Source organism: Calonectris borealis, chromosome 2, assembly GCF_964195595.1.
Source record: "Calonectris borealis chromosome 2, bCalBor7.hap1.2, whole genome shotgun sequence".
Classification (NCBI taxonomy): domain Eukaryota; kingdom Metazoa; phylum Chordata; class Aves; order Procellariiformes; family Procellariidae; genus Calonectris; species Calonectris borealis.
This window is the reverse complement of record NC_134313.1, coordinates 152632285-152658835: the sequence shown is the minus strand read 5'-3', so window position 1 is coordinate 152658835 and position 26551 is coordinate 152632285. Positions and strand designations below refer to the sequence as shown.

Below are 26551 nucleotides of genomic sequence, written 5' to 3'. Positions count from 1 at the left end.
AGAAATATTCAACTGAAGTGAGTAATTTTCTGTGAAAAGCTCCTTACACCATGCAGTTTTGTCAAATAAATTAAACCATACATTCATTCTGCAGCACTAGTGCTATATTTCACAGGTACTATACAGATCATATTCCGACTGTCTTTTGGATAAATGAAATCAGTGGTAAACTACAGCTGTGATGCACCACTTCTCCTAAAAAGAGAGAACTAGGGTGCAGGATGGGGTTTCCTTCCCTTACATCCTACTTTATAAATACAGAGGCCTGTTTTTATTTTAATTATACCGAAGACAGCCTGAGGAGAGGGGTTTAATGGCCAGCAGAGCAATCACATGAGATCATAAAGAAATAATGGGTTCAGTTAATGTTTAGTGACGAGATTGACTCCAAAGGGATGTAAAAACTTCATTCAACTTTATCCCTGGAGTTGTGAAAATGTATTGAGTTCATCAAAACTCAGATCAACTCAATGAATTTTTAGAAGTCTCACCATGGACTTAATCTTAAAGCAGAGGAGGCTTATATTCACAGGCCTAAAATTATAGGCTAATAAATAGTTACAACATAATTTTCTAGGCATTTAATTTGCAAAAGCCTTTTTTTCCCAATTACTCAGCTGTGCTGTGTTCACTGATTTCAAAGTCTTGTTGACGAATACCATTTTATTAGTTTATCAATGCCTTGAAGCCTTAAAAATTTAAATGTGATAATATAACAGTAAGTTGACCATGCAATATCCTAAACACACTACTGCTAAAAGAAGAAGATAACAAGGGAGATTATTTGAATGCTTTATACAAGTTTTTCCTGATTAAGGTAGCCATTAAAGTTCACCAGAAAAGAAGGGTTATGAGCACTCACCTCCAGTGTAAAACCTATGACTTTGAAGCACTGTTCAATTAATTCAAACTGAGACTTATAAAAGCTATTGTTCATGAAATCTTGCACTATTCTGAAATGATCGTTTTGCAGATATCTGAAAGAGTTGATGGATACAGAGTTAGAATGTAAATGAGGTTGAGACTTCAACAACACCGCATTTCTTAGTAATCAATTTATGTAAAAATAAACTGCATTACCTGGGAGGTCTATATTCTGGCAGTTTATAAAGTGCCAGTTTTTTCTTTTCCGCCAGACCAGCATAAATATAATAAAAAATATGGAAATTTTTCTCTCCTCTGAAACAACAGAAACAACAAACTGGTTTAGCAATGTAACTATGTTACATTTACTGATGACATACATGCTATTATTAAATGTTATTTTAATAACAGTCAATAACATGCAAACTGACAGAGGACTCTGAAAGAAGCTTTATTACACAAGTTCCTGTGAAGTGAACACTCTTTCTGTGCCATTATGTATTTGTTCAGAAGCTGCCAGGGCAGCTGCTCGGTGCTACAAGCAGCTAAATGCTGCTTTGCCTTTGATGCGATTGGTAGATGCTGGGTGAGATCTTGCACGTTACTCATCCACCTGCATTAAAGGGGCTGCTTAACCTCCAGTTATTTCAAAAAATCTTCTGACCGTGGGAGAGCTATACACTCCTGATTCACTGAATCCCGTATGTTTGCTGTGTCCTTTAGCCCTGAGCCAAGAAAGCACATAAGCAGACATTCAGCGAAGGGCCTTATGACTTGGCATGCTTTGCCTAAAGGTTAGGTGCCCAAACCCAGAACAGAAGGTTTATTGCACATCCAAGGTTCCTGTGCACCTTATGAGGAAGAACTGGATCTTAGTTGGAAATTCGCAACCACCACTGATCCCTGAGATGGCCAAGTTACTCACTATGAAATGGCAAAAAGGAATTGTGTTCAAACCCCTGATTTCTGCATGAGTTGAGGCGTGTGTCTCAGGAGCACCATTACATGCTCTTGTGAAACAAGATCAGAGCCCAGTGCACTCCTCTCTGCATGGGGGCGCCTAGACCAGAATCCAGTGCCAACTTAGTTTGCATATTTTACTGTGGACAGTCAGTAGTAGAAAACAAGATCAATTTAAGGAGCAGAGCCCTTATCTTCCCCCTTAGTGTCTTAACCATTAGGTTGCATAGCCATGCTTTGCACGCTCCCTGAAACCTCACTGTGTCCTGATGGTTTGTGTATTCTCTTGGAAAGGTAGGGGAACCTGTAGGTTCAAAATCTCTTGGCTTGAAGTGGGTCTGGAACTTGGGTCTCCCATTTTCTGAGTAATCACTCACTGGTTTTCTGCAAAAAGTCATTCCAAGATCTCCATGTGAGTTTGGGAGTCATATTCTCCCAGAAGAGCAGAACAGACTGCCCTTGCAATGCAGGTACCTGAATACCAGTTCTCTGCCCTGGCATGGCCATATGGATCAGCCACAGAGAGACCTCAGTGAAGAGAAGAACACGCTTGACACAAACAGCTTCAGGCGCCCTTGGAAGTTCATGCCTCAAAATTTAACCTCCTACAGTGGCTCTCACGCTAAACAGGTCTGTGGCATTTTCTTGTGAATTCAGACATCTACACCTACCTAAATAGCATTTGAGGCACGTAAATGCTTTGCCGACCTCCTGTCTCAGCATGTGGCTAAATATAAATACAAACTGACAGCCACAGAACAAACCCATGAAAACTTATGAAAAAAAGTGGTATTTTAAGGAAAAAGCTGATTTTATTCTGAAAAAGCAGTTTCTGTGCTTATGTTCAACTGGGGAAAAAAACACCATTTAATAAAGTTGCCTCTAACTTTAAATTGTTTATTGAAACATTCCAAGTGATACTTAGTTGTTCTTCGTGTCACAAATGTACAACAGGCCAACAAGGTCATGCTGAACTACAAAAAGAGTAAAAATGAGTAAGAGAACAGCAAGGGGAAAAATTTAAATCAGTGACAACATTCCTTGTCTCAAACTCTGTTTGTCCTATTGCTATTATGGCAGAAATGGAGTTGCCAAAATATTTTTTATCTGGATGTGCTATATATTAGGATAGAAAATATATGTCAATAATTTAAATTAATTGGAAATGCTATTTAATTTTTCTGTCATTTTATATTACGAGATACACCCATGACAGAAATGGATCTGTTCTGCATTTGGTCCATAACCCTTTATGACCAAATCCTACTAGATGCTCCAAAATGGAAAACGAGTACTTTGCAGACAAACAAACACAAAAAACCCCTACAATACTAGAGGAAACGTAGAGGAATTAAATCCAAATGATATACTTAACACAGTACTTCAAACTTCCACAAAGAAACTGTGGAAGAATAACTGAACTATTAGAAAGTTTTTAATTCTTTACACATTCTGATACACTTTATATATCACATATGCATTTTTAAGAGATTTGTTTAAATAACCTAGGAGGCAATGAAAGAAAAAATCAGGAGTAGATTTCAGCTAGCTTACAGATTTATAAGCTATTCATATATCGTCTATAAGAAAAAATCCCAGTAACTTATTCATCTTCGTGTTTTGATCCAAGATAATTTCCTGCATTGTAGCCTACTCTGTAACCCTCAAATTAAGTCAAATATAATTTTTATACTTACACTGCCTGGTGGACAACTCTGGATTTTTCAAGGAGATACTCTGAAATCTGAGCTCCTACTACAGTGCCACCACAAGTGAATTTCATTTCCAAATATTTTCCAAATCTGCTCGAGTTATCATTGATGATAGTGCCTGCATTCCCAAACGCTTCTACAAGGTTATTCACCTGAAGGATCTTCTCCTGTAGAGTCCTGTTATTAGCCTGGATATGAAAAAGATATTGCTTAAAATTATCAGTAATCATTCGAATACATCCATTCTTAAGTGTTTCTTTCCTCTTCTAGTTGGTATTGTGAAGTGTGACATCATCAGGGCAGCCATTCCCATGTGAATCATATGGAAAGGCAGGCATGTATATATCATGAAACCTGTCAGAATATAGCAATCTGCAGAACTAATGGCTGGCTGGAAGAGATAACACACATTACGACAACACCAGAACTAAGCAATTTCTGTGGTCCAGCACTCTGAGATGGCCGGCCTACCTTTAGGATCCTTGTTAGCATCTGCCTACTGCTGCGCTGCACCATACTGCTTGCATCTCACCTAGGACATGACAATTTTATTTAGACAATTATGGTGGTCACTTCCCAGAATGACCATGTCCCACTGACAGCAATCTGGTTGTGGAAGGAGGTGAAAAGCTAGAAGAGTATTTTATTTAGTACAGTTTGGGTGATTTGAAGACACTTAATTAAACAAGGGACAGACTAAGTCACAGCCCTCGCTGCAGTGGGTACTTCCTTGCGGAATCCCCAAAATATTGTCAAGTGACCCTAGTTCAGGAGGGAGGAAGGGGTAGATAGATCAGCATCATGTTCCAATCTGACCTTACAGAAGTTCTTTGGAAAATGTATTGCAGTCTTGCTCCCCTACCAATGCCCTGTCCATAGGTTCAGCCAATTAAGCCTAGGATAGCAAAGCCTTACAGAGGTATCCCCTTTGAAACATACCTTGCCCAGGACAGTGAGCTGCTGAACCAGAAGATGGGCACTTTGCGTCTTGCCAGCTCCACTTTCTCCAGAAATAACGATACACTGCAGAGAACAAGAGCATGACTCTGAGCTCATTACATATCGCTCAGCCTAGCAAAGGGTATGATTAAGACACCTCATCTTTACCTGATCAGAGTTGTATGTCACCATGGACTGATAACCTATGTCAGCAACAGCAAAAATATGAGGAGGGTTGGCAGTCCGTTTGGCTCCAATATACAGTTTGGAATGCTAAGCGTAAGAAAAATGAAAGCATTATCAGCGTCCCTTAACAACTTTTTTTAATCAGAGTTTAGTTTTATTTTCAGATTAGTGCACAGCATGCTGAAGTTACCAGCAGTGATGTTTCCTGTGTGAGCTGTTCCTGCACTCACTAACTATACCATGAATCTGTAGTACTTAGTACTATAAGAACTGCTAAAAAAGATGAAGCACAATTTTGTATGATGTCAGCCCTGATTACACTCAAATTATTAGAAACTCAAATTATTAGAAGAAAATTGAATGTTGCCAGACATCAAGGACCAACTAACAATTTCATTTTATTTGTACTTCACATCTTCTTAGTATTTCTGCATGATACTGATGTCAAAACTCAGGATCTTTTCTGTAGTATCTGATAATTAATAATGCCAAATTATTGTATGACCAGGCTTTCATATCTGTTCCCTTTTGTATAATGGAAAGGCAAATTCACAAAAGTTAAAATTTTACAGGGTTGCTTTGTGAACTGTCTGATCAATCAAATAGCTATGGTTCCCCAGCTCTCTTGAGAGGAAATGCCCCCAGCTCCTACCTCCAGCCATTCACAGAAGTTCTTTATGGGAAGTGGATGAGAAGGAATGCTCCCTCCCACAAAGAGGGGTAAGATTCACCTGAATAAATGCACTTATCTGTACAGATACTACTTCTGAACTAGCTGCTATGGGCAGCTAGCGCCTTTACACTCTGTGGGGCTCTAGTCAACAAATCTCATGAAGTTTAGCACAATCTATTTCATCCTAGAATGAATGTTGAAAGTCACTAGAAGAACAATACCTCAAAAATCCCACTTCCATCCCTTGATTAAAATGGATGACTTGCTCAGATACAGCTGTTTGCACTTTAGACATGATATAGACATGATCTACACTATAGACATAAAGATATCAGAAATTAAATTTTTTGGAGATTCTCATTTCTGTGCTGAAATTCAGCACATGGTAAGGATGTGTGTCAACATGCACTTGAAGGGACAACTGTATTGGTAATTCTGTTTTTCAGAGTGAACTGAAGTAAATCTCAAGAATGGTCTTACTTTATACTTAACACAAATATTCATATTTTAATGGAAAATCAGTGCTAGTTTGAAAGAACGAAACCTAGATTTTCACACCTGTGAAGAATAAATATCTATGTTCCGAAATGGATTGACAGCGATGAGAATGTCCCCAACATACGTGTAGATCTGATCCTTGGTGTAACCCTTCTGCAACTGCTCTGTTACTGTATTCTGATGGAGAAAGAATAGGAACATGGAATCACATGGGGAAAAAAAGAATATTAGGAAAATCTATAACATATTTATATAGTTACAATGAGTGAGGATAGAGACGGAAGGTATTAAGAGTCAGGAATACAACTGATCATGATCAAAAGTGAGTAACACTTTCAAACACACTAGCATTCTTAATTTCTTGTGTCCAAACGCAGTTTGAACAATATATACTTACAGATCCCCAAGTACCTGTAGAAAAATGAATTAATAAGTACTGCTTTAATTCAATTAATCAAAGGTTTCCATGAGACAGTCCTGTCTTCATTTCTAACACTACAGCTTCATATAACTCATCAAGCAAGAGCCGTATGCTTGAATTCATAACTGCCATTGCAGCTGCTCTGACATTACTCTCAGTTATGATAAGACACAGATGTTCAACTGTTTGGATCCTATTAATGCAAATAATCAGGCATCTTTTTATATTAACAAGCAGTCTCTGCTGTAATTGTTCTTTGCTGCTGCAGAGCCAGTTCTCCCTGAACCAAGAAAAAAGAAGAGCCCATTAGTGGCATACACAATTTCTTGACATAATTTCCCTCAGCTTCTTCTGCATATGGAGCTGGGTATGTAAAGTGCCTGGTTAGGTTTCCAATCAAAACAGGACATAGAGCTGGATGAAGAAATTCAAACCAGCCTTGAGGCTATTCTGAGGTACATGTGAAAATATTTAGGCTCTATTCCCACTGGAACAGAGCGACCGGCAGCAGAGGACTACAGAAGGAATTGCTTTCCCTCCACATCCATCTGTTCACAGTGTTGTGCGCTGTGTTCTGGTTAATGCACTTAAAACCTGAATTCTCAACAGCTGAAGAGGTTACATTTCCTTCACAGGAAAACTCTTGATAACTCTTCCCTTTTTGGTTTTGCATACTACCTTGCTTTTGGCTGTAGCCAGATTCACATTAACAGAATTTTTTAGGGAAACTTCTACCCTTTTTGAAATTATTTCTTGCACCGATAAAAGGTCTCCTGTTTGGCTCTTCTGATGGGGCTATCTAAACTGGAAGAAAAGTTTGAATGCAACAAAGGAGACAGTTCTGAGAAGCTGCCATTCATACGTGAAAGAGGTTTTAAACTGGATTGGATTTAGTAAAATAACACATAGTCAAATGATGCCTTTAGATGGAGGCTTCCTGAGGACTTTCTTGAGAATGCTCCACCTCTGAGGAGACGGGATATACTTCTGGCTTGTCTGTTTTTTTGTGTGTCTTCTCTTTAGCTCAGATTGTTTACATGCTTCATGGCAAAAGATAAAAACCAGTCGGTAGCATATGGCTATTCCCAATATTTAAAAATGCTTAAATCTGAGCTTTGTGCAGTAGATGAAGTCTGGATTAGCTCAATTAGTATTAGCTAAACGTTAAGCTACTAAACCAAGCTCTTGGATGATGGAAGATGTTCTGTGGGCTGTCAGTTTACCAGTTCAAGAGACACATTGAATATTCCGAACTGACGAAGATACAATATACCAGAGAGGTTTTACAGATAAGAGAATGTGAATTATAGTCTATGCACAGCCCGGTAGAGGAAGAATGACAGTTTGTTTACAACACTGCTGGCCTCTAAGACCTGCAGATAATGTGCTGTGGCCTGATTCTTCTTTCTGGTTTTGAAGCTTAAAGCATAAACACAATAGACTTTCCTCCCCTTATGCATGTTCCCCTGCTCCTAGTGGACTCATTTTCGAACTTCGACAAACCAGTGAGATTTGTATCAATAATTTTGTCAAAAGTTCACAGAAGGCATTGATAGGTCAGAGCCTCAGCTGACATAAATTGATCTCAATGCATATCCACACCAAAGTAAGTCAGTGAGAACCCAGCCTAGGAGAGAATGATAAGCCAGTTTAAGACAACTCTAGATGTCCAAGAAACAGGGGAGAAGGTGCTTGTTCTTGGACCTGGACCAATTTCAGGTTAACACATCATTGCAAACTAGATATTTAGCTGTAATAAAATCCAGCAATATAAATCCTGTTAAGCAAATGGTGCTACAATACTGCTTGGTCTAAGGCTGTAACTGCAGAGGTGTTTTAGTTTTGAGTTAGAACCATTCCTGACACAGCAAATCTCATCTAAAATATTTGGCATAAACTGGTAAAATGCCATTGTACACTTACACAATTGAATTGTGACAATATAGTTGAACTTGAAAATCAACAGCACACCATTGTGTTTTAATACGTGACTACCCCTCTTCAGGAAAACGTGAAAAAGGAGGTTCTTACCTCATCCAGTACCTCCAAGGTTGCTAAATCATCTACCTCTTCCTGGTTTGAAACTAGTGACTTACTGTAGTTCCCTTTCTTTGTATGAATACGTTCAAATCTAGAAAAGAAAGACATGCAATTTCCTGATGTAAGGAAACACACAGCAGATCTTGCATCTGTAACCATCTTGAAGGCAATTCAGCCAAAATATTCCAGCTTTCCATTGTTCTGAATTCAAACACAAGAATGTTTGAATAATAGGACAGGATATAACTTCTTAGTGCGGCACATCTGTACTTGACTATTCAAAATCTATGGTTTGATCCCACAACTGATACCATAAAGAAGTTTTTCATGGTACAGATCCCTGCTTGATCACACCCCTACATCTGCTGCAAGACTGGAGCTACGCAGTACAGGGAAAAAAGAACATATTTATAAAGCATGTAACAGTCAGACTCTGGCACCTACCTGCAAAAAGAAAAATGACCCAGATAAAAATTATGGATAGAACAAAACCAGGGGTGTATGATGAAACAGTATGGCAAGGATGATGCAGACAAAGCATTCAGGATGGAAACATTTCTAGCTTAGTAATGACAATCCTCTAAAGCCTGTCTGAGATTGCCACACCGTAGAGCAAAGTGCTATAGAACCACTGGGGTATGTGAAATACATACTGGCCTAGAAGAATTTTCTTGGTCTCTACGGGAAAAAAATCGCACGAAATAAGGAAAGAAAATTTCAGATCTTTTACTTATCAGGGTTAAACTTCAATTAAGTTTGTCTTGAAATGATATTTCTTTTCTCTTTTAATCAAACCAAAGAAAACTTTATGCAGTCTTATAGAAATTAGCAGGAAAATTCCCAGGGACTTGGATCATTCTCTATTCAACAGTAAAGGCATTGCTGAACAAAGGAAAAGCAGCAGAAAATGCAATGTTTACAATTCACATTAGTTATACTTGCTTTATGAGATCGGGGAAAATCAGGGAAAGGGAAATTGGGTAAGTAACAGCAGAGCTCACAAACTAAATCAAGTTTAGATGTGCAATACGGCACAAGCACAGAAAGACTACCAAGTAAATCTGGTCTCCTGACATGACCTCACTCCCCTTCATACTATAGGTAGGAAGGCACCTCTCAAACATACACCTTGGTAAACTGAGACAGCAGGGAAACTGTTTTGTGGTAAACACTCACTTTTTACCTTGATTCCAGACAAGACCAGGGAAATCCTTTATTTAACTTTGACATTTGGATATATGGCATGAGTAAAAGCAGACAGGTGTTTTCATAGAATCGTAGAATCATAGAATTATTTAGGCTGGAAAAGACCTTTAAGATCATCAAGTCCAACCGTTAACCTAGCATTACCAAGTCCACCACTAAACCATGTCCCTAAGTGCTACATCTACACATCTTTTAAATACCTCCAGGGATGGTGACTCAACCACTTCCCTGGGCAGCCTGTTCCCATGCTTGAGACAAAGAGTGCAACAGGAGGATTGCGTGTCTGTGTGGGGGAAGAAAGGCAGCTTTTCCTGCAATAAATTCATAACTGGGCTGTAATTTGGTATGTATTTAAATATGTTGAAGTAGAAAACACACAGGAACAGAAGCAGGCAGCATCAAAAGGGATGGGTCTGGTGTAAAGCAATCACACCTTTCTTAGGTCCAACCTCTTCTTCCTTTTTCTTTGGAACCCATTTGTATCACAAGAGCTGTCCTGATAGTACTGTCCTTGCAATAACACTGTCAGACAATTTTTGGTTGTATGTACCCTCCAGGTTGTATTAAAAAGGATGTGGTAATATTAAGATTTAAATTAACTCTTCAGCCTTGCATGGTCTGCTGCTGCTTGATTTGCATTTACCAGCTAAAGGATATTACCGCATTCAAAGCCAAAGGTGCAAGCAAAATCCTACCCCCTCAATAGGAATCTCTCCCTTCTATAATCCACACTCCTATCCATACCTCTTTTTAACAGTTTCAGTTGAAAATTTAACTTTGGACAGTTGAAACAATTTCTCCTTTGTTCCTGCCTGAAGGTCATTTTGTGTCCACAGGATGCATCTAATATCAGTATGACTTTGGGAAAGACCTATCAACATGCATATGAGGGAAAGATGCGGGAACTGCAGGACTATATCAAGCTCTGCTGTTCTATTTTTTCCATTGCTCAAGGAAGACCCAAAACAAGACATCTGTCAAGTTACGCTTTCCATTTCTGGTGGAATTGTTACACTGAATACACTTTTTTTTTAAAATGTTACTGCATATCAGTGAGAGAGTGATATTTCCCAAGACTGTTTCAATTATCATTGTTCATTTAATGTAGAAAGTTAACAACTGCCTTGCAGAAAGGGAGGGGAATGCTCCAGTCATGGAGACTTTTCTTTTTCTATTTTTTTTTTCTTTTAAGGAAATGATCTCTTTTATGCCAGGGAAGTTTAATTACATAAAATTGATTCTCCTGTAATCCTCTTCAGCTGACATTATGAGAACACTAGTGCTTGTTAAACCAGATTATGTTCTCCGTTCTCAAGAGTACAGCAGAGCGGCAGATTTGCAGAACACAATATTTTTCTGCTTTGCTGTCAAAGGGCACAGACCCCTCAAGGGCAGTTATACTGCTTCACTTGCTAAAACTCCAACCACTTTAAAAAAACCACATCAGTGCTGTTGACATCAATGCTGAAATTTCATTATCGTCATGCTCATAGACATTGTGAACTGAAATAACCATGTTTCTCTGTTCTGTTCAGAAATTATTTGTTGGAGGCATTAGATCTTACAGCTATGCTCGACAAGCAATTCAAGCAGCTAAAGGCCAGAAACATCAACCCAGTATGGACAAGAAAATGAGTCAAGGCAGCATTGTTTCTTGCATCCTCCTTCACCTCCCCTCCCCCTCCTTATCTTTCAAGATTCAGTTAAATCAAAATGAGGCAACTGCAGCTTTTTATTCTTGAAATTGTCAGAATGTATTTAAAAGATTCCTGATAGTTCCAAAAATACCATGAAAAGGGAAGTGTGACTCATGATGCCCTGTTGAACTCTGCCTAAACTGGTTGGAGAATCATCCACAGACTGGATGTGACAGGAAAAGGGCTGGCCTTAGTCTGGGTGTAAAGAAGAAACTAAAAATAATCAAGTTTTCTGTAAGATGAAGGTGGGAACAGCTGTACACCTCCCAGCAGTTACAAATAGTATTAAAAGTGACAAATGGAAAAGAAGCAACACAGAGAAACCTGTACAGGATCTGTCATTGCTGGTGATTCTATTTCTCTGGAGGCTGCACAGAGCAATATTCATTCACACTCAAAATCAAAATTTTGTCTTCAACAGATGTATCTGATGAAATATGCTTAAATAAAACTATAGTCTTGTATCTATGCAAAATCTGTACCTGAATCTAGAAAAGTGTATTGATAGACTCCAGCTGCGTCTGCACAATGCTTTGCAGACAAACCTATGCTTCCTCTATGTTTAAATGATTGCACAGCACCAGCTGCAGTCTCAGGGAGCTCATGAGATGTTGCTGAGAGCAGAGGGCTGCCCAGCAGAGCTACAGGGCTTTTGATTCCGAGGTGGCTCATGTCCAGCCGGTTGGGTCATGTCCTGGTCTGCAAAATCTGTTTGCCAAAGTCTGTGCTGGTTTACCATGCCCTGCAAAAAACTGCACGCCCTGCAGGGCCCTGCAGATTACTGGTCCTTCATAATAGGCTCACAAAATGGCTGTATCCTCTAACAAATTTCAGGGAAAAATATGTGTTAACTGAGCAAATAAGAGAGCTCTAAAAAGGCTCTTTGGGATTAGTTCTTTATTGCCCTCATGCGTCAGGCCTACGCCCTACGGTGAGAACCATTCTGAGAAGATGAAGGGCAAGCTCCAAAAAGAAGCGATGCCTGGTGAGGTATCCCACCTTCAGGAGAAATGAGTTGCTGAGCAAGTGGACTGACATGACAGTAAAGTAGCAGTTGCAGAGTATTACTCCCAGGGAGTGCTGAATGCAGGAGGAACTTCTGTTTTGCTTCAGGAGGTAAACTATTCTCTATTCAGGCATTGCTGTTGCCCATTGTATTGTATGGAAGGAGACTGGAACCACATTCTTATTCTGCTATAGAGATGTGTATTAGCTAGAAGCGTATGTGACTGGAGATCTGCTTATTATAAGGCTTGTGTTGCCAGAAACTTTATTGCTTCTATAACCTGAGAGCAGTTTGCAGCATAGCCATCCTACATAGGAGTGTCCTCAATGCAGGAATACACACTCCCTGTTGGTAAACAAAGCTCACACTGAGTTACAGGAGAGGAAGCAGTGGCTTGAAGTGCTCACGGATTAGTCTGAAACTCCAAAGTCTCAGGTTTAAGCCCCTACTCTGCTAAAGATTTCATCTGGAGACCGTGACCAAGGCAGCACTGGACTTTGTGTGAGCTATCTTACTCTGCTTCTTATACTGCCTTTGTCCAGCTAGTCTGGTGATCTCCTGCTTTCCACTACAGCCTGCCCTGCAGAGTTGAGCTTGAAGGATTGCTATCAGCTGCTTTCAGCTGGCAGGATGAGTCAGAGAGAGAGACAGAGAGAGAACACCCAAAAAATAAGTGACACAAGTCTGCACAATCAGGGAAAGTCATGGAAGGAAACTGTATGGTACTCCCTGCTTTCAATAGGGGTGAATAAATTGACATGTTGTACATGAACTTCTATGAACTTACCTCCCTGAACTTTCCAAATAGTTAAATAGAGCAACTGTTTAGCATTCTGTCACTGGATTTCAGGGCTATCCCTACATGGCCAATCCAGAAGGACAAACTCTTAGGAGCGAAATTCAGCTCACCCAAAAGCCCTTGCTCTGAATCACTTTGCAGTAGAATGGGTCTCTTTCCCATATTTATTTAGAGGGCATATAAAGATGAGTCTCTTAACCTGGGGACCAGAGTCAGTTGCTGAAATCTAGGTGCAGTGAGTATCCCTCGCATATGCAGCTCATTCTGGAATGAGTCATAATTCCCAGGAAATACACATTGTACTAATCATTGCATATTTCTGCAGAGATTATTGTACAAGCAGTCAAGATTAAGACAGCTAAACAACTCAAAATAAAACTCTTACAAGCCTGACTGTCAGGTGTAGATGCGACAGTTCTGAAGGCCGTTTCAAAGACAGCTATTTCTGTTGCAAAGTAAAACTCTTTACAATGCAGTTTTTTACCCTCATTTGGCCGAGCAAGAAGTGTATTTTTAGAACAGTTTTTGGGTATATGATGCAGCACTCATTTCTAATAATTATTTTAATCACTAATTATAAGTTTTAACAGCTATAATGTGACTTACAAGAATGTAAGTATGTGATTGAGGGATTGGCTGAAAATGAAGGGAAACTTAAGCAGTGTTCAAAGGTGAATGATCAGGCTCAAATGAGATTGTTTCTGCATTAGAGAATTTATTTTCATTAAAGATTGTGCAATAAATTCCATTATCATGCTTTTATGTCACTATCAACATCAAAAGAATTGAAATACTATATTTAAAGAGCTAGGTGGTCCTGAGGACTGGAGTAACAGATACAGAATGAAGTTTATTTGTATAAAACCTCAAGATCATACTACCCGAATGTAACAGAATTTTTTCTATTAGTTGAAAGTTCATCAATTTGAAAAGACTGAGGGAAAAGAAGTATCAAGATGATTATGAGTCACGAACCCCTCTGAAAAGAGGCAAATACCACCTTATGAAGTTGCACAATGATTCAGGCTTTTCTTGCCGCAGCCATGACAAAGGCAGCTCCCAAGGCCCTTGTCCTGACTCCACCCACCAGGAATTCACAGTTCACTGAGAACCCAAATGCTAAACAACAAAGCCACAAATTAAATACACTTAGTATGCAACTTTGCCTGCTTCACCTCCTCCCTAACATGAACTTATCTCCCATAGCTTACTTCATCATTCCAAAAAAGCAGATTTTAGAGACGTTTCAGTCAAGATGCTATGGGAAAATATTAATCTATCAAGGGACATTTTCTCATGCTCTTCCCATCGTAATTTCTTCAACCTGAGGTCTGAGCTAGGAAAGGTTAAGTTGCAAACAGTTTTTTTTAGCATAGAGAAATGATGACTTTAGAGAAACATGTATTGCCTTTGCTCAAAGTCAAAAAGTAGAATTTGTAATGAAGGTCATTGCTAGTATTCATGCTTTTTGAGCCTTGGGTAGCACAGGACATGTTAGTGCTATAAGACTCTGTTCAGAGGCTACTGAAAAACCATTACAACCTTCCATCACCTTCATTAAGTCTGGAGCAGATTGATAGCATATTGCTGTTTAAAAGTTTTATCAGTATAAGTTGAGATTTCTCTGGTTACTCAGGAGGTAGGCGGGCTCTGTTCCTCTTGCTAGGTGTTTGGAAAGGATGCAGCACAATGATCTAAAAGTAGGTTCCTCTTCACTAGAATAACAACAATAATGGGAAGGTTCAGAGGGCCCAGTGCAATACCCTAATGACTCAGTCAATGTTAGAAAATACCTCAGGAACAATGGCACTAATGGTGACTGTAGGGTGGCTCCACTCTATGCCTAGAGATCACACACCCTTCCTGAGCAGGCATGGTGCACAAAGATTGGATCTGAGGATCTGGCCTTCTGCAAAAACCTCAGAGAATGTGACATAACCTAACACGGTCTCTTCTTTCTGAACTATACCAACTGCGTATTCAGCAAATGACAAGAAAGGATCACAACCACCACAGACTACCACTGCAGAAGGCAGTCAGAGCCAAATTACACCTCAGACACTGGGCAAAGAGGGTGATTTGATTTTGAGTGAAAACAGGAATAGTGCACACAAGAAGACCCAGTGGCCAGACCTCAGCTATTAACTTCCAGGCATTTTATTTTTTTCTTTTGAAATACAAAATTTTTGTTAATAAAGTGTAATTTGAAGAGAGGAAACATATACTGAGAAAATAACTGGATTCTGTACCTTCAGCTTTAAGTGAATGTTACCAAATTTCTTGAGTGCATATGGCATGCCCATTTATACAATACGACACAGGTATGAGGATTTCTTCCCCTGGTGGAAGGAAGGGTTCTTTAATTCCTTAAACTACCTGCCTCCCAGTGCCAACAAGCAGGAGAACTATGCCTTCAAATTATGGACCAAGAGAACATAAGCTGGAGATCAGGAGGGAGCTTTACAAGGAAAGTTGCCAGCAACTGGTGAAAGTTCAGGAATTCCACAGTAGAGCCCTAACACACCAGTGTACAAACAGTCCCAGAACAGGACAGTCAAGAAAAGAAAGCCAGGAGATTTTAAGATAAGACTCTTCAGGTGACTTGTCACTACACAGCCTATGTCTTGACTCTGAATCAGATCTACATGGTACTTCTGTACAGACTTCTGTTGACATCATTTGCTCTGTGCAGATTGAAGGTCAGAAGATACATATCATTAGTATTTAAAGACTTCTAAAAAAGTATGACTACTGAATTCAAAGATCTTTGTAGAATCTTTTTATCATTCAACAGAAGAAAAAACAAATGTCATTCTGTATTAATGTCCCTTACAGGCCTGGAATTCTAATTACTTCTGAAGTGAAATGATGTACATATTTTACCGCAATTTCAGCTACTGGAAAATAATGACTGCTTTTCTTGCTTGTACAGAGATAGCAATAGATATTAAGATGGGTATTCTTACTGTTTTTAGCAGAAGGCTAACCTTTTTATGCATTGACTGCTATGAAAGACAATCTTCCAGCAAATGTAGTCAATAAACGTGTTAAAGCTGAAGTGATTATAGGTACAGTGACTGTAAAATGTGATTTTTACTTGCAATCTTTCATACTGCCTTCACTGATCTCAGGTATGAAAAGATCTGATTAAATCAGTGCAAATGAGATTTAAACGAGTATCAGCCTACTTGTTAGTATTTTAAACTGCTAAACTGAAATATGGACGCTACACACCAACCTACTAGTTTAACCATACCATTTAAATTACACTCTTAGTTAAACAAGTCATTTTTTTGGCACAGATTCAGATAATCAATTATTATTATTTTCAGAGAGAAAATTCCATCTTCCTTTGGGAATATTTATGCAGAAATTACACTTAATCAACTGTAAAAGCATAGGTAACTTCATCACATAGTAATACATTCCATTAAACTCTGGTTCATATGGAGAGTGATCAGTTAATAAAACACAGTCTAAACAGGATGGAAAAAGTGCCAATAGATCGTCCTCTTCCTGTGCCATTCAACTGCTCTATGCACACGCAAATTGGGCCACTTTATGTTTGTATTGTATAGGTAAAAAAGGTTCATGTAATTTGCTTTAAGCAGCATTTACATGAAAAAAATGAAAGGATTTTGAAAAAAGAACAGGACTTGATAGAAAACAAACATGTGAGTTCTATAAAATGGGTAAAAAAGCTTATGATAGTTAATTGACTTGGAAGCTTGATTTTCAAAAATTATTTAGGCTTTGAAAGGACCAGTGTCACAGTGTTATCAGGATTTAAATTAATATAATTTAGTGGTTTGGACTTATTTTACCACATAACGTTTCCCTGTGTTTTATAAAGAAATACTTTTTAAAGCCTGGAGTATATTGCTGTTTTAGTGCTCAGCACTGACATCCGATAAGCTTATTTCAATTCTAGAATCTTTCTGGATCAAGCAAATGTCAAGTTCTATGCACCACATAGAACATACAAATCCAGTTTGAGGCTTAAATTTAAGCCAACTGCATAGGTTTTTACTGAAATGCCAGAAAAGAGAAACTACTACTCATCCCACACCCACATACACAAAGTCCAAGAAAACTTGAAAATCACAAATTATTTAGAAATATTTTTTTTAAATTATCTTCAAAGAATAGAATAAACAGAAATTTCTCCAAGATCAGAACTGAAGACTGTATATGTTGTTACTATAAATATGTGTGAAAGGAAATGTGGTAGATTTTAGTAAGCTTTTTCCATACAGATGATAATGCCAAAACATTTTTTAAATTTTATGTTCCATTGGAAAAAAAAAAAAGTCATCCTTTACCTTGAAGCACAGAAGTCGCACCAGTAGTACATCAATACTAATCTACTACATTTCACATCTGATACATTACTTCAGTGTACTGGATTTTTTTTTTTAAATTGTAAAGTTGAGCCAAGCCATTTTCAGTTGTTTTAAATAAAAGCCATCAGGTGCTAAGTGATTTATGCAGAATTGATATAACTAAATACTACTGGAAGAAAGAAAGAATCTATTCAATAAGACATAAGATTTGAAGTTTGCAAAACAAAGGCTGGTACCACTATCACTTCTTTCAGTCGGTAGCATCCAATTCTTGCAGGAACCTGACTAGTTACTTTTAGTGTACTTGCTTAAACTAAGCATTAGCTGACGATGCAGATGTGAGAAAATGCCAAACATTAATTTTACCTAACTTTAGCTTTCTGAAAACTGGGATCCTAATCTGCATCTTGAGTCAAAGGAGAAAGGGGAGGCACTTCTAAAGATTGTTTCATCCCACGTGTGAATCATGATGCCCCTCTCTTTCCATTGGCTCTATAGGGTATCCCACAGATTAAGCTTCCTATTTTTTGGCCAGCTAAAGTTATGAGAGGTGAATCTTTGTCTGAGTGCTAGCCATTCTAAAACAGTGAAAGTATCAAAATTGTCCCAACTGGTCTACTTTTCAGCTACATTTACCTTGCCTTTTCAGTGACTCCCATTTGTTGATGAACATCAATAAATTCCATGAGTTGTCTTTGTAGCACGTTTTCTTTTCCTTCAATTTGCTTAATAAAATCATGCTGCAAAAGACTAGATACTGTTGGGCGCTTCTCATAATCTTTAGTCAAGCACCTGTGCTGGCAGAAAAAGCATATGATCATTGAGGGATTGCTGTTAAGTTTTGAAATGCTTGTCTGTAGTTCATTCATACCCCCATAATGAATACATCCATTTTAATCACAACAGCTCTGTACTGAAAACTGCAAGGTTTTGCAGAATTGATGAGTGCAAGAAGTGAAATTACTGCATTTAAAATAATTTAAAATAAATATTCTTTAAATTAAGAAAAACAGAAATATCAAGGGTGTTAAAATGTTATTTCATGTTTTAAATCTGGAGGCTCACTTTGAAGTTTGGCTTTACTGGATTTACAAAGGAGGTTTTTAAGGAAAAATATTAGTAGCAACGGATTTTCACAGAGAATACAAAGATATTTTACACATGACATTTACACATGTTCCATATTCAGCTACAGTGGTCTCACTGTAGTTACTCACTTGTTAATGAAGTCATTGAATTCAGGTGACCACAGTTCAGGCTGCTGTAGTGTTGGAGGAGGATTCCTGCAAAGGTCAGTGTGATGATAAGTTAATAAGCTACTCATTTGACAAAAACAATGTGTGAAGGCAGGCTGAGTAATGAGTTTTAGAAGGCCACTGAAAAAAGATATTGATTTCCACTGGTAAAAGAAGCACGGGTAGATGATACAATGCCTCACTGGTTCTCCTACTTTACATAACTAACAAGGAGAAATAGCATGGAGATGATCTACCAAGCGTAGCTCAGAATCACCGTAATTTTCTCAATAAAATCAATAAACGGAAATGAAACTAACAACCCATTAATGACTATTCACTTGTAATGGCAAGTTTCTCTTTTCAATGTACTTTCTTAAGAGTATTTTTTAAAAAGAAATTCTATTTTAAGTTTTAAGGACTGAATTAATCAACTTGCTGAGCAAAGTGTCAGAAGGAACTAGCACTTTATTAACTATTTCTCATTCATCAGAAGATAATCAGAAGTCAAGTGAAGGACTAAATACAAATCTATTGTAAATTCTTTCCTTCTTTTCTGTTGAGTTAGAGCTGTTTATTCTAGGTGTTAATTTGGTTCAAATTGTTTTAACAGTCTTCTTCCATTCAGAGGTACCACTTCCATTGAATGTAGTCACGAAGACAAAAGGAATCACCTATAGATGAGGTGACTCTTCTGTCTATTTTTGATTAATCATCATAACTGCTTTTGTTTAAGTGCTGCTTAATGTTTACTCTACCACTTTCAGGTTTCACTTAGTGAAATGAAAGGGTATTGATCTTATATTTGCTCCAGGGCAGAAAGGGTAGGTGGCCAATATTTGTAAGGGTATAAGCCAGATTTTTTTTTGAAGGCCTAGCTGAAATTACTGATCACAGCAGTTTGCAACTTCTTTTCCCATAGCAAGTAAAGGTGGGAAGAGCATTCATGCTTTGCTTCAGTGCCAAGTCAGCCAAGATTTCTTAAACCTGAAGATAATTTAATCTAATTTGGGTGACTTGGCTGAAAAGGACTTGAAGCACTCAGGTATACTATCTGGTCTCAAGTGTTGTGGTACTTCATCAGTTAGACTGAAATCCACAAATGGCTGTATGATCATCCCCTACAGACTTTGAGATTGATGTTCTCTGAAACGCTGTAAGTGGCACTTTGGGTACTTTTATCTCCAACTTCAAAGAAAATGTGAAAGAAGTTGCTATTTGCACTGCTCAAGGACAGAAGCATGGAACTGCCAGGACCAGCACAAGCTAATGAAAGGTGGCAGCCTAAATGTATGTAAGTGGTGGAACAATACTTTGCTTCAAAGGACATGGGACAACTCTTGAGGACAGGTATGGGGCCTGTTCACCACTGGTGGCATAGCCAGACTCTATTTCTATCATAAGTCATCCTCTGTAACAGAATATACAGGACTCAGCTGAGTCCTGCACTCGTGTATATTGGGCAGCAGTCCGCTCATGAGAAGGCCTTATGGCTTTTTCTCAAATGTAGCCACAATCAGCTCTGAACTTCTCAATGTGTGCACATGGCTGAAGCAGAGCGGGCAGAAAATACAGCTGGACAATTTCTAACCTCCTCCTAGTACAAATAGTATGAAGAAACTCCACATTCTTAAACAGTTTAAGTTTGAAGAAAGTAACAGTTAAGGAAAAAGTTCAGTCTAACCTGGCAAGAAATAAACACATCAAGATATTACCTTGGTATTTTGAAGAGTGCCCTCATAGGGTGCAAATCAGCAAGGGGTGGATCTCCATCTCCCAACTCTATTGCAGTAATACCCAGTGACCATGCATCACATCTGGCGTCATAGGAGCTATCTAGCTGCTGCTCGCAGGCAATCACCTGTTGGAGTAAAAGACTGGGATGGTTATTGGATGGTCAAATGTATGAATTTAAGAGTACAGCCCCAGCTGGGCGAATCTCTTACAGGATGGAGATACGGGGTGAAATAAACAGACTTGCACACATTTAGCAAGCTAAAGCATCCTGTTGCTGAAAATATGCAATGCTTAAACTAGAGAAAGCAGGTGTCTGTGAACACCAGGTTCTCTGACCACGTGTTCCCTGATCTGACAAAAGGGTGCAAATCCTTGGCTTTTTCAGCTGAGGGTGTCATACTACATCCCATGGCTGACGGAAGTACAAGAAAACTCAGCAACCCTAAAACTCTTTTCTATGGATTATTCCTGCAAAATTACTAATGGAGCTATATTGCTCTCTCTATGAAGTTAAAATAAGTAGGAAAGCAGAAGTTGAATTCACTGTCTCCTACTGGGTTGTTACTCAGCCAAATCAGCCAATTTTAAGATCAAGCTAATTTCTTGACAATGTGTTGGCCACCGGATTACAGCAAATGTGTTTAATTTCATATACATTTCAGCTCATCCACAATGCCAGATGAATCTAGAATTTTTCATCCCATTAGCTACAGGTCTAAACCAATGTGTATCCCGTTAGCTACATGGCTAGACAATGTGTATAAACAGAGTATGTTTATAAAAATACGTGTGTATAAAGAGTAGTTTCACATGCTATAAATAGATGTATACACATGTGTTTGCGTGTGCATAAACAGTGTAAGTATATAGGCTTATTTATAACAAAGCATTTTTCCTGCCTCAGCTTAAAATGTATCTTTACATGCTTCAATTTCAGGCCAGAAAAATCTCCAAAGATACATAGTACATCTTACTAATTCACAATTCTTCCATTTCTTGCTGTCAGCTATGGATATTTAGTATTAAAAACCTTCCAGGTGCAGAAATCCAAAAATAAAAGCTATAATGTATCACAGTACCACCCTGGGCTCCTTCCATCCATGGGGAAATGAGATACCTATAGTTTCAGAGCTTGGAAGGCTGGAAAGGATCACTGGTAGTACCCTCTCCTCTTTAACATTTTAGTAAGCAATTCAATGTCTTGATCTCTGGCTCTAACCTTGTAATTTCAAAAATAAACCCCACTGTAACTTAATCCTTGCAAACACATAAGAAAAAAGGTTTAAAACACTTTTTTAAAGGACATTGCTAATTCACGTGGTGAAAGGTCCAGTGGTCAGGAAGAAAGACAAAGAAAGAGCAGAAACGCAGAATGTGGCAGCTCGAATGCCCGTGATAAAATGTTTCAAAACATGAATCTAACCTCTGGAGCCATCCAGAACGGGGTGCCCACGGAGGTGTTCCGACGGAGACGAGTGCTGGTCAGCTGAGCAGACACACCTGGAAGAACGAAGGGAGGCTATAATCAGAGCAACTGCTATTTCCATCCAAGACAACCCTTCCAAATGGTGCCATCCTCGTCTTGTCATGCTACGACTTCCTCTGCAGGCGAATCTCAAATATATCTTTCCAGTTCTCTGGAAAGAGAGGCCCAGTCCTCAAAGGTACTCAGCACTTCAGCTGAGGGTCTCCGCATCCTTTGTTCCCAGTGACTTCAGTAGGACCGGGATTTAGTCCCAAATGAGCATTTAATTAGTAATCTGACTCCATATATTTTGACTGGCTAATTACAGTTTTTCTATATCCTGTTTTAGGAGAGCGGTAAAGCACTTAGGTAGGGAGAAAAAAAAAGTACTGTATCTTCCACCGATTCTTTTTCTTTTAATGCTTAGTACTGACACTAGACCTCCGTTTCATCATTTATATATTTCAGGTTGAACACTAGAAAAGATATTTATCCTCATCTCTTAGCTGCTCTGCCATAAAAAAGAAACAACTAAACAGTGAAACCTCAAAAATTCTTACAAAACCAGAATTCTCTCCATGCACAAAGCACATTCTCAAAGCAACATCAAATGCCTGCAAATCAGCTTTGTAACATGAGCCGTAGTTTAAGGAATTAACTATTTCAGGCCAAGAGCTGGAAAGTGAACTCTGAAGTCTGAAGACTCCTTACGGCTTTAAATTAAAAGACACTGAAATATTAGGAATTTGAGTGGGCTGCAGCACACTTCTGACCAGCCTGCCACCTATTTCCTTCCTTACAAAACAAGGGTGTGTTGGTTGGAAATATCTCTAGCGTGTGCAAAGGGGAGAGCACAACACATGGAGAAAAACAGCCCCTCAGCTAGCATGTCCTGAACTATCATGGATTTATGAGTCATAGCCAACTGTGAGGTCCACCAGAGGCATATTCTGAAGTGCCAATATCATGGATGGCAAGAAAGGTTCTGTATTCTACTCTTGTTCCAACCTCAGTCTGACTGACACTGAAACTCACTTATTTTGCCTTCGTACATACATCTGCTTTCTCTTTTAAAAAGTAAAAAGACTCAGTTTCACTCTGTGAGTGCCATTTCATTATTCTGAAATACATGAAGCTCCAGTGAGCACCACTGGCCAGTTTCAACTCTGTACTGTCTGGTTTGAACACGCTTGACCTTATCTTCCTGAAAACCCTGCAGATGGTTCATAACGAAGCAATTCACATTAACTGCCCAGTGGAAATACTAACTAAACCTCTGTCTAGATAGAATTTGATTGTTTTGGGATTTTTCAGTGATTATCAAGAAACCATAGAGGACTTGATCCTTTTTTTCACTCTAAAGCTATGTGTTCAGCTCCAATTCACAAAATATCTGCATTTTTCCGCCACAGAAATGTATGTAACTGCTGAAAATAAGGCAGCAAGAAAGATCCTGCCTGTTCCTTTGAGACAAACACAACCATTGCTTTTGTGGCTGTCTCCCTCTAGTCTACTCCAGGCTTGAGAAAGTTGCATCCCTTTCTCTCTCTGTGCCTGCAGAAAGTCCAATACAGCGTTTGCACCATGGGAAGCAGGACAATGTGAGTCTTAGCACAAAGTCCATCAATCCTGCTTCAGCTCAGCTAAGCAGGGGCTTTGTTTCTGCTACCTCAAGGAGTTGTCTGAGGTCCAGCTTCCGGCTCACGGAGTCTGTGGCTGTTCCGAGCCCTCAGCAAAAGAAAACACGTCATTCAGAAAGCAAGGAGTAAGCACACATCACCACGGGTCGGTCACTGTTGTAGTGATGCAAGCAGACATAATTACGTGATCCTCAGTTTTGGAGGGAGAGGAGGCTACTCTCCCCTCTCAATTTCTACATGTTGTGGGAGTCCCCTGTGCTAAGCTCTTTTCTGAAGTCTTGGAAGAGGAACCGGGATTCAGATCTGCAGGCAAAGGAAGGCACTAACTGAATTTTTATTATTCCAGCGTCAGATTTTATAAACAATCATAACTTTCTGTGGAGATAAGGAGCGAAATATAAAAGGAACATTAATGTGCACAATCTTCTGTGTCTATGCACTGGTTTTTGCTTCTCTTTGAAATGTAATTATTAAATAAACTGCAGGATTTTTTCCTCCTCCCCCTTTTTTCACTTCAGTAAAAAGCTGATTTAATTTGAATTGTTCACCAATACTTTCTTTAGGCTCTCGGGTTTTTTGTGTGCTTTTTGTTTGTTTGTTTTTTTATCCTTTTGCTTTTAGCAGTAAAGTGGCATTTCAGATTATGGAGCGTAGGTCTTATGACAAATGATATTTCCTTGGGCTTTTTCTGTGTATAGAAGAAAGATGATGTAATTCCACACTTAGTAACATTTCTTCCAGCATTTCAGTAACCAGTCAAGCATATAGCTGACCAGCTTTTTTTAACTTGTGTATTTTCTAACAAAAACATCTTGCTCCTCCCCCTTCCCCTTTACTACTGCTTGCTACAAAATGAGTCAAATATTCTCCTAAGAAAATCTAAAAATATGTCATAAAATGGTGTTTTATTACATACAAATCGTACATCTTATGAAAGTGAAGAGCTTAAAAAATAAGTGCATTAATAATACCAATGCACACCATACCCAAAAGAAAATATTGTGCATATAGTTGGAAAAATACTTTTTTTTTTCTTTTTTTCAGGCATTATTTACTAATAAACCCTGGAAATTAGTAGACTTACACCATGAGTATTATTCAAGCTTTTCATTGCAAAACCTGGCACACTGGAATAACATTGAAAGTAAAGCCACCTACTTATGACCTTAGCACTCAATAAAAGAAAAACAGTGCAGAAATGAGCTCCCTATTATTAGGAAAGATTTGTCTCATAGTAGCACCCAATCTGAGCAGACACTGTTCTGATCTAAACTGGGAGGCTGTACAACATCATTTTATGATTATGTCTTGTGACAGAAGTATGCACATTTTACTGATTGATGCTAATGAGGGTATGGCGAGCCCTAGCAAATTCTACTAAATTCACATTTGGCACGCAGCAGGGAGACTGCATTCCCAACATGCTAGCCACTGTATTCATACATAAAAACACAGACCCCACCCCCAAGGGCTTACACTGTAGCTATCACACTGCCTCTGGCTACCTCTTCCACAACCCTTCTTCATTTGTGCCTTCAGTGTCCACTTCCCTACCAAAGCATCCTCTTTGTGACCTTCTTTTAATTAAGAACCTGCAACTTGATCATTCCTCAAGCTAGTCTCCGGACCAAAAACTGCCCATACTGTTAACCTTGCAGATCTAAACAGGCTGCAATGCTTTGAATTATTTCCTAACATTTTTTTAATTTCCTAGAGAAACAGATGTAAAACAGCAGCATTACACTGCATTCCCCTTAAGCCCGCTGGCAGATATGTTTTAGCATTCCTATTCCATGCTGTTTGCTGCAAAAAGTGGCCTCTCCTTCTTTGCCTCTCTGTCCAATAGCGTGAAGGCAGTCCCTCATAAATCACTCAACTCCACCTTTTTACTAGATCTGGAGGCAACAGGTCCTAATGGTTTAAGGTTTTCCTTTAGCACCCTAAGCTTCACTTTGAGAAGAAGCCACCATTCTTGTCAAGATGCAGACAGAGAAGTAGCTACTTCCCATGCAACAATGGTGGGGTCATAACTCAACTCCTTTGTAATTGCTGTTATCTTTGACACTGTCTCATTTCTTTGTTTCCTTCTTTCAGGTTGTATTTGTGTAATGGTACATATCCAGACAGGATAATTTCAGACAGATCAGCTGAAATGCATACAAAATGCTAAAAAAAAATACACGTAATTCCTTCATACTCCATAATGACAAAAGACAACAGGGAAAGAACAAGATTAAAACAAAGTCATTCCGATAATCCAAATGATAAATGTCACAACACACCAGGTATGTAACTACATGCAACTGTATTGCAACAATCGTGGCATCCCCACTAAGACTGTAAAGGGAGATCAGAGAGCTTCTCCCAGGTTTAATTACTTAGCATGGATAGAAAACATAAAGATATTTAATAGAAAATGTTACTAACAGACCATAAGGACACAAGTGGTTGGTTTGATGACTTCACAAGAGGTGTTTCAGAACCATTTTGAAACAATGTCAATATTCAGAATTCCTCACAGACTATCAACTGACCTCAAAATCAGACTTTTAAATGAAAAGAGCACAGGGCAATATCGTTTCCTTGGGTGAGCTGTTGACAGAAAAGCATGCTTGGGAACTTCTGCTCAGTGATGAGTGCTCAGATTAAATCTAGAACTAAAACCAAGTTCTGACCAATAGTATGGAAATAAATAGGAAACAAAGGTGAAATGAGGAGCCAAAAAATTACAATTTTCAGCAGCATTTTATATTGAAAGGTGTTACATTATATTATGATGAAGCATGACTTCCTTTTCATAAATCCATGCTGCCTACTCCCAATCACCTTCTTGTCCTTCATATGTTTGGAAATGATTTCCAGGATTATTTGCTCCATCACCTTCCCAGGGTTCAAAGTGGGGCTGACCAGCCTGTAGTTCACTGAATCCTCCTTCTTGCCCTTCTTGAAGATAGGAGTGACAATAGCTTTCTTAAAGTCCTCAGGAACCTGCCCCGATCTCCAAGACCTTTTGAAGATTATCAAGAGTGGACTTGCAATGGCAGCACTGGCAAGCTCCCTCAGCACTCCTGGGTGTATCCCATCAGGTCCCATGGATGCATGTATGTCCAGTTTGTTTAAATGCTCCCTA

General features: G+C 38.8%; 1 protein-coding gene across 1 annotated transcript in view; it reads right to left on the bottom strand.

Annotated features, from left to right (window-relative positions):
• The window catches only part of MYO3A (myosin IIIA), a 120386-nt gene that overhangs the window by 49919 nt on the left and 43916 nt on the right, over positions 1-26551 (bottom strand). Inside the window, exons 6-16 of the mRNA XM_075143942.1 lie at positions 21740-21816; positions 20295-20440; positions 18562-18627; positions 17981-18136; positions 8285-8384; positions 5893-6009; positions 4644-4748; positions 4476-4559; positions 3522-3724; positions 1081-1179; positions 863-977 (exon numbers count right to left, since the gene is read on the bottom strand). Coding sequence (XP_075000043.1) covers positions 863-977; positions 1081-1179; positions 3522-3724; positions 4476-4559; positions 4644-4748; positions 5893-6009; positions 8285-8384; positions 17981-18136; positions 18562-18627; positions 20295-20440; positions 21740-21816 — 1268 coding nt within the window. The remainder of the gene's footprint in view (positions 1-862; positions 978-1080; positions 1180-3521; positions 3725-4475; positions 4560-4643; positions 4749-5892; positions 6010-8284; positions 8385-17980; positions 18137-18561; positions 18628-20294; positions 20441-21739; positions 21817-26551) is intronic.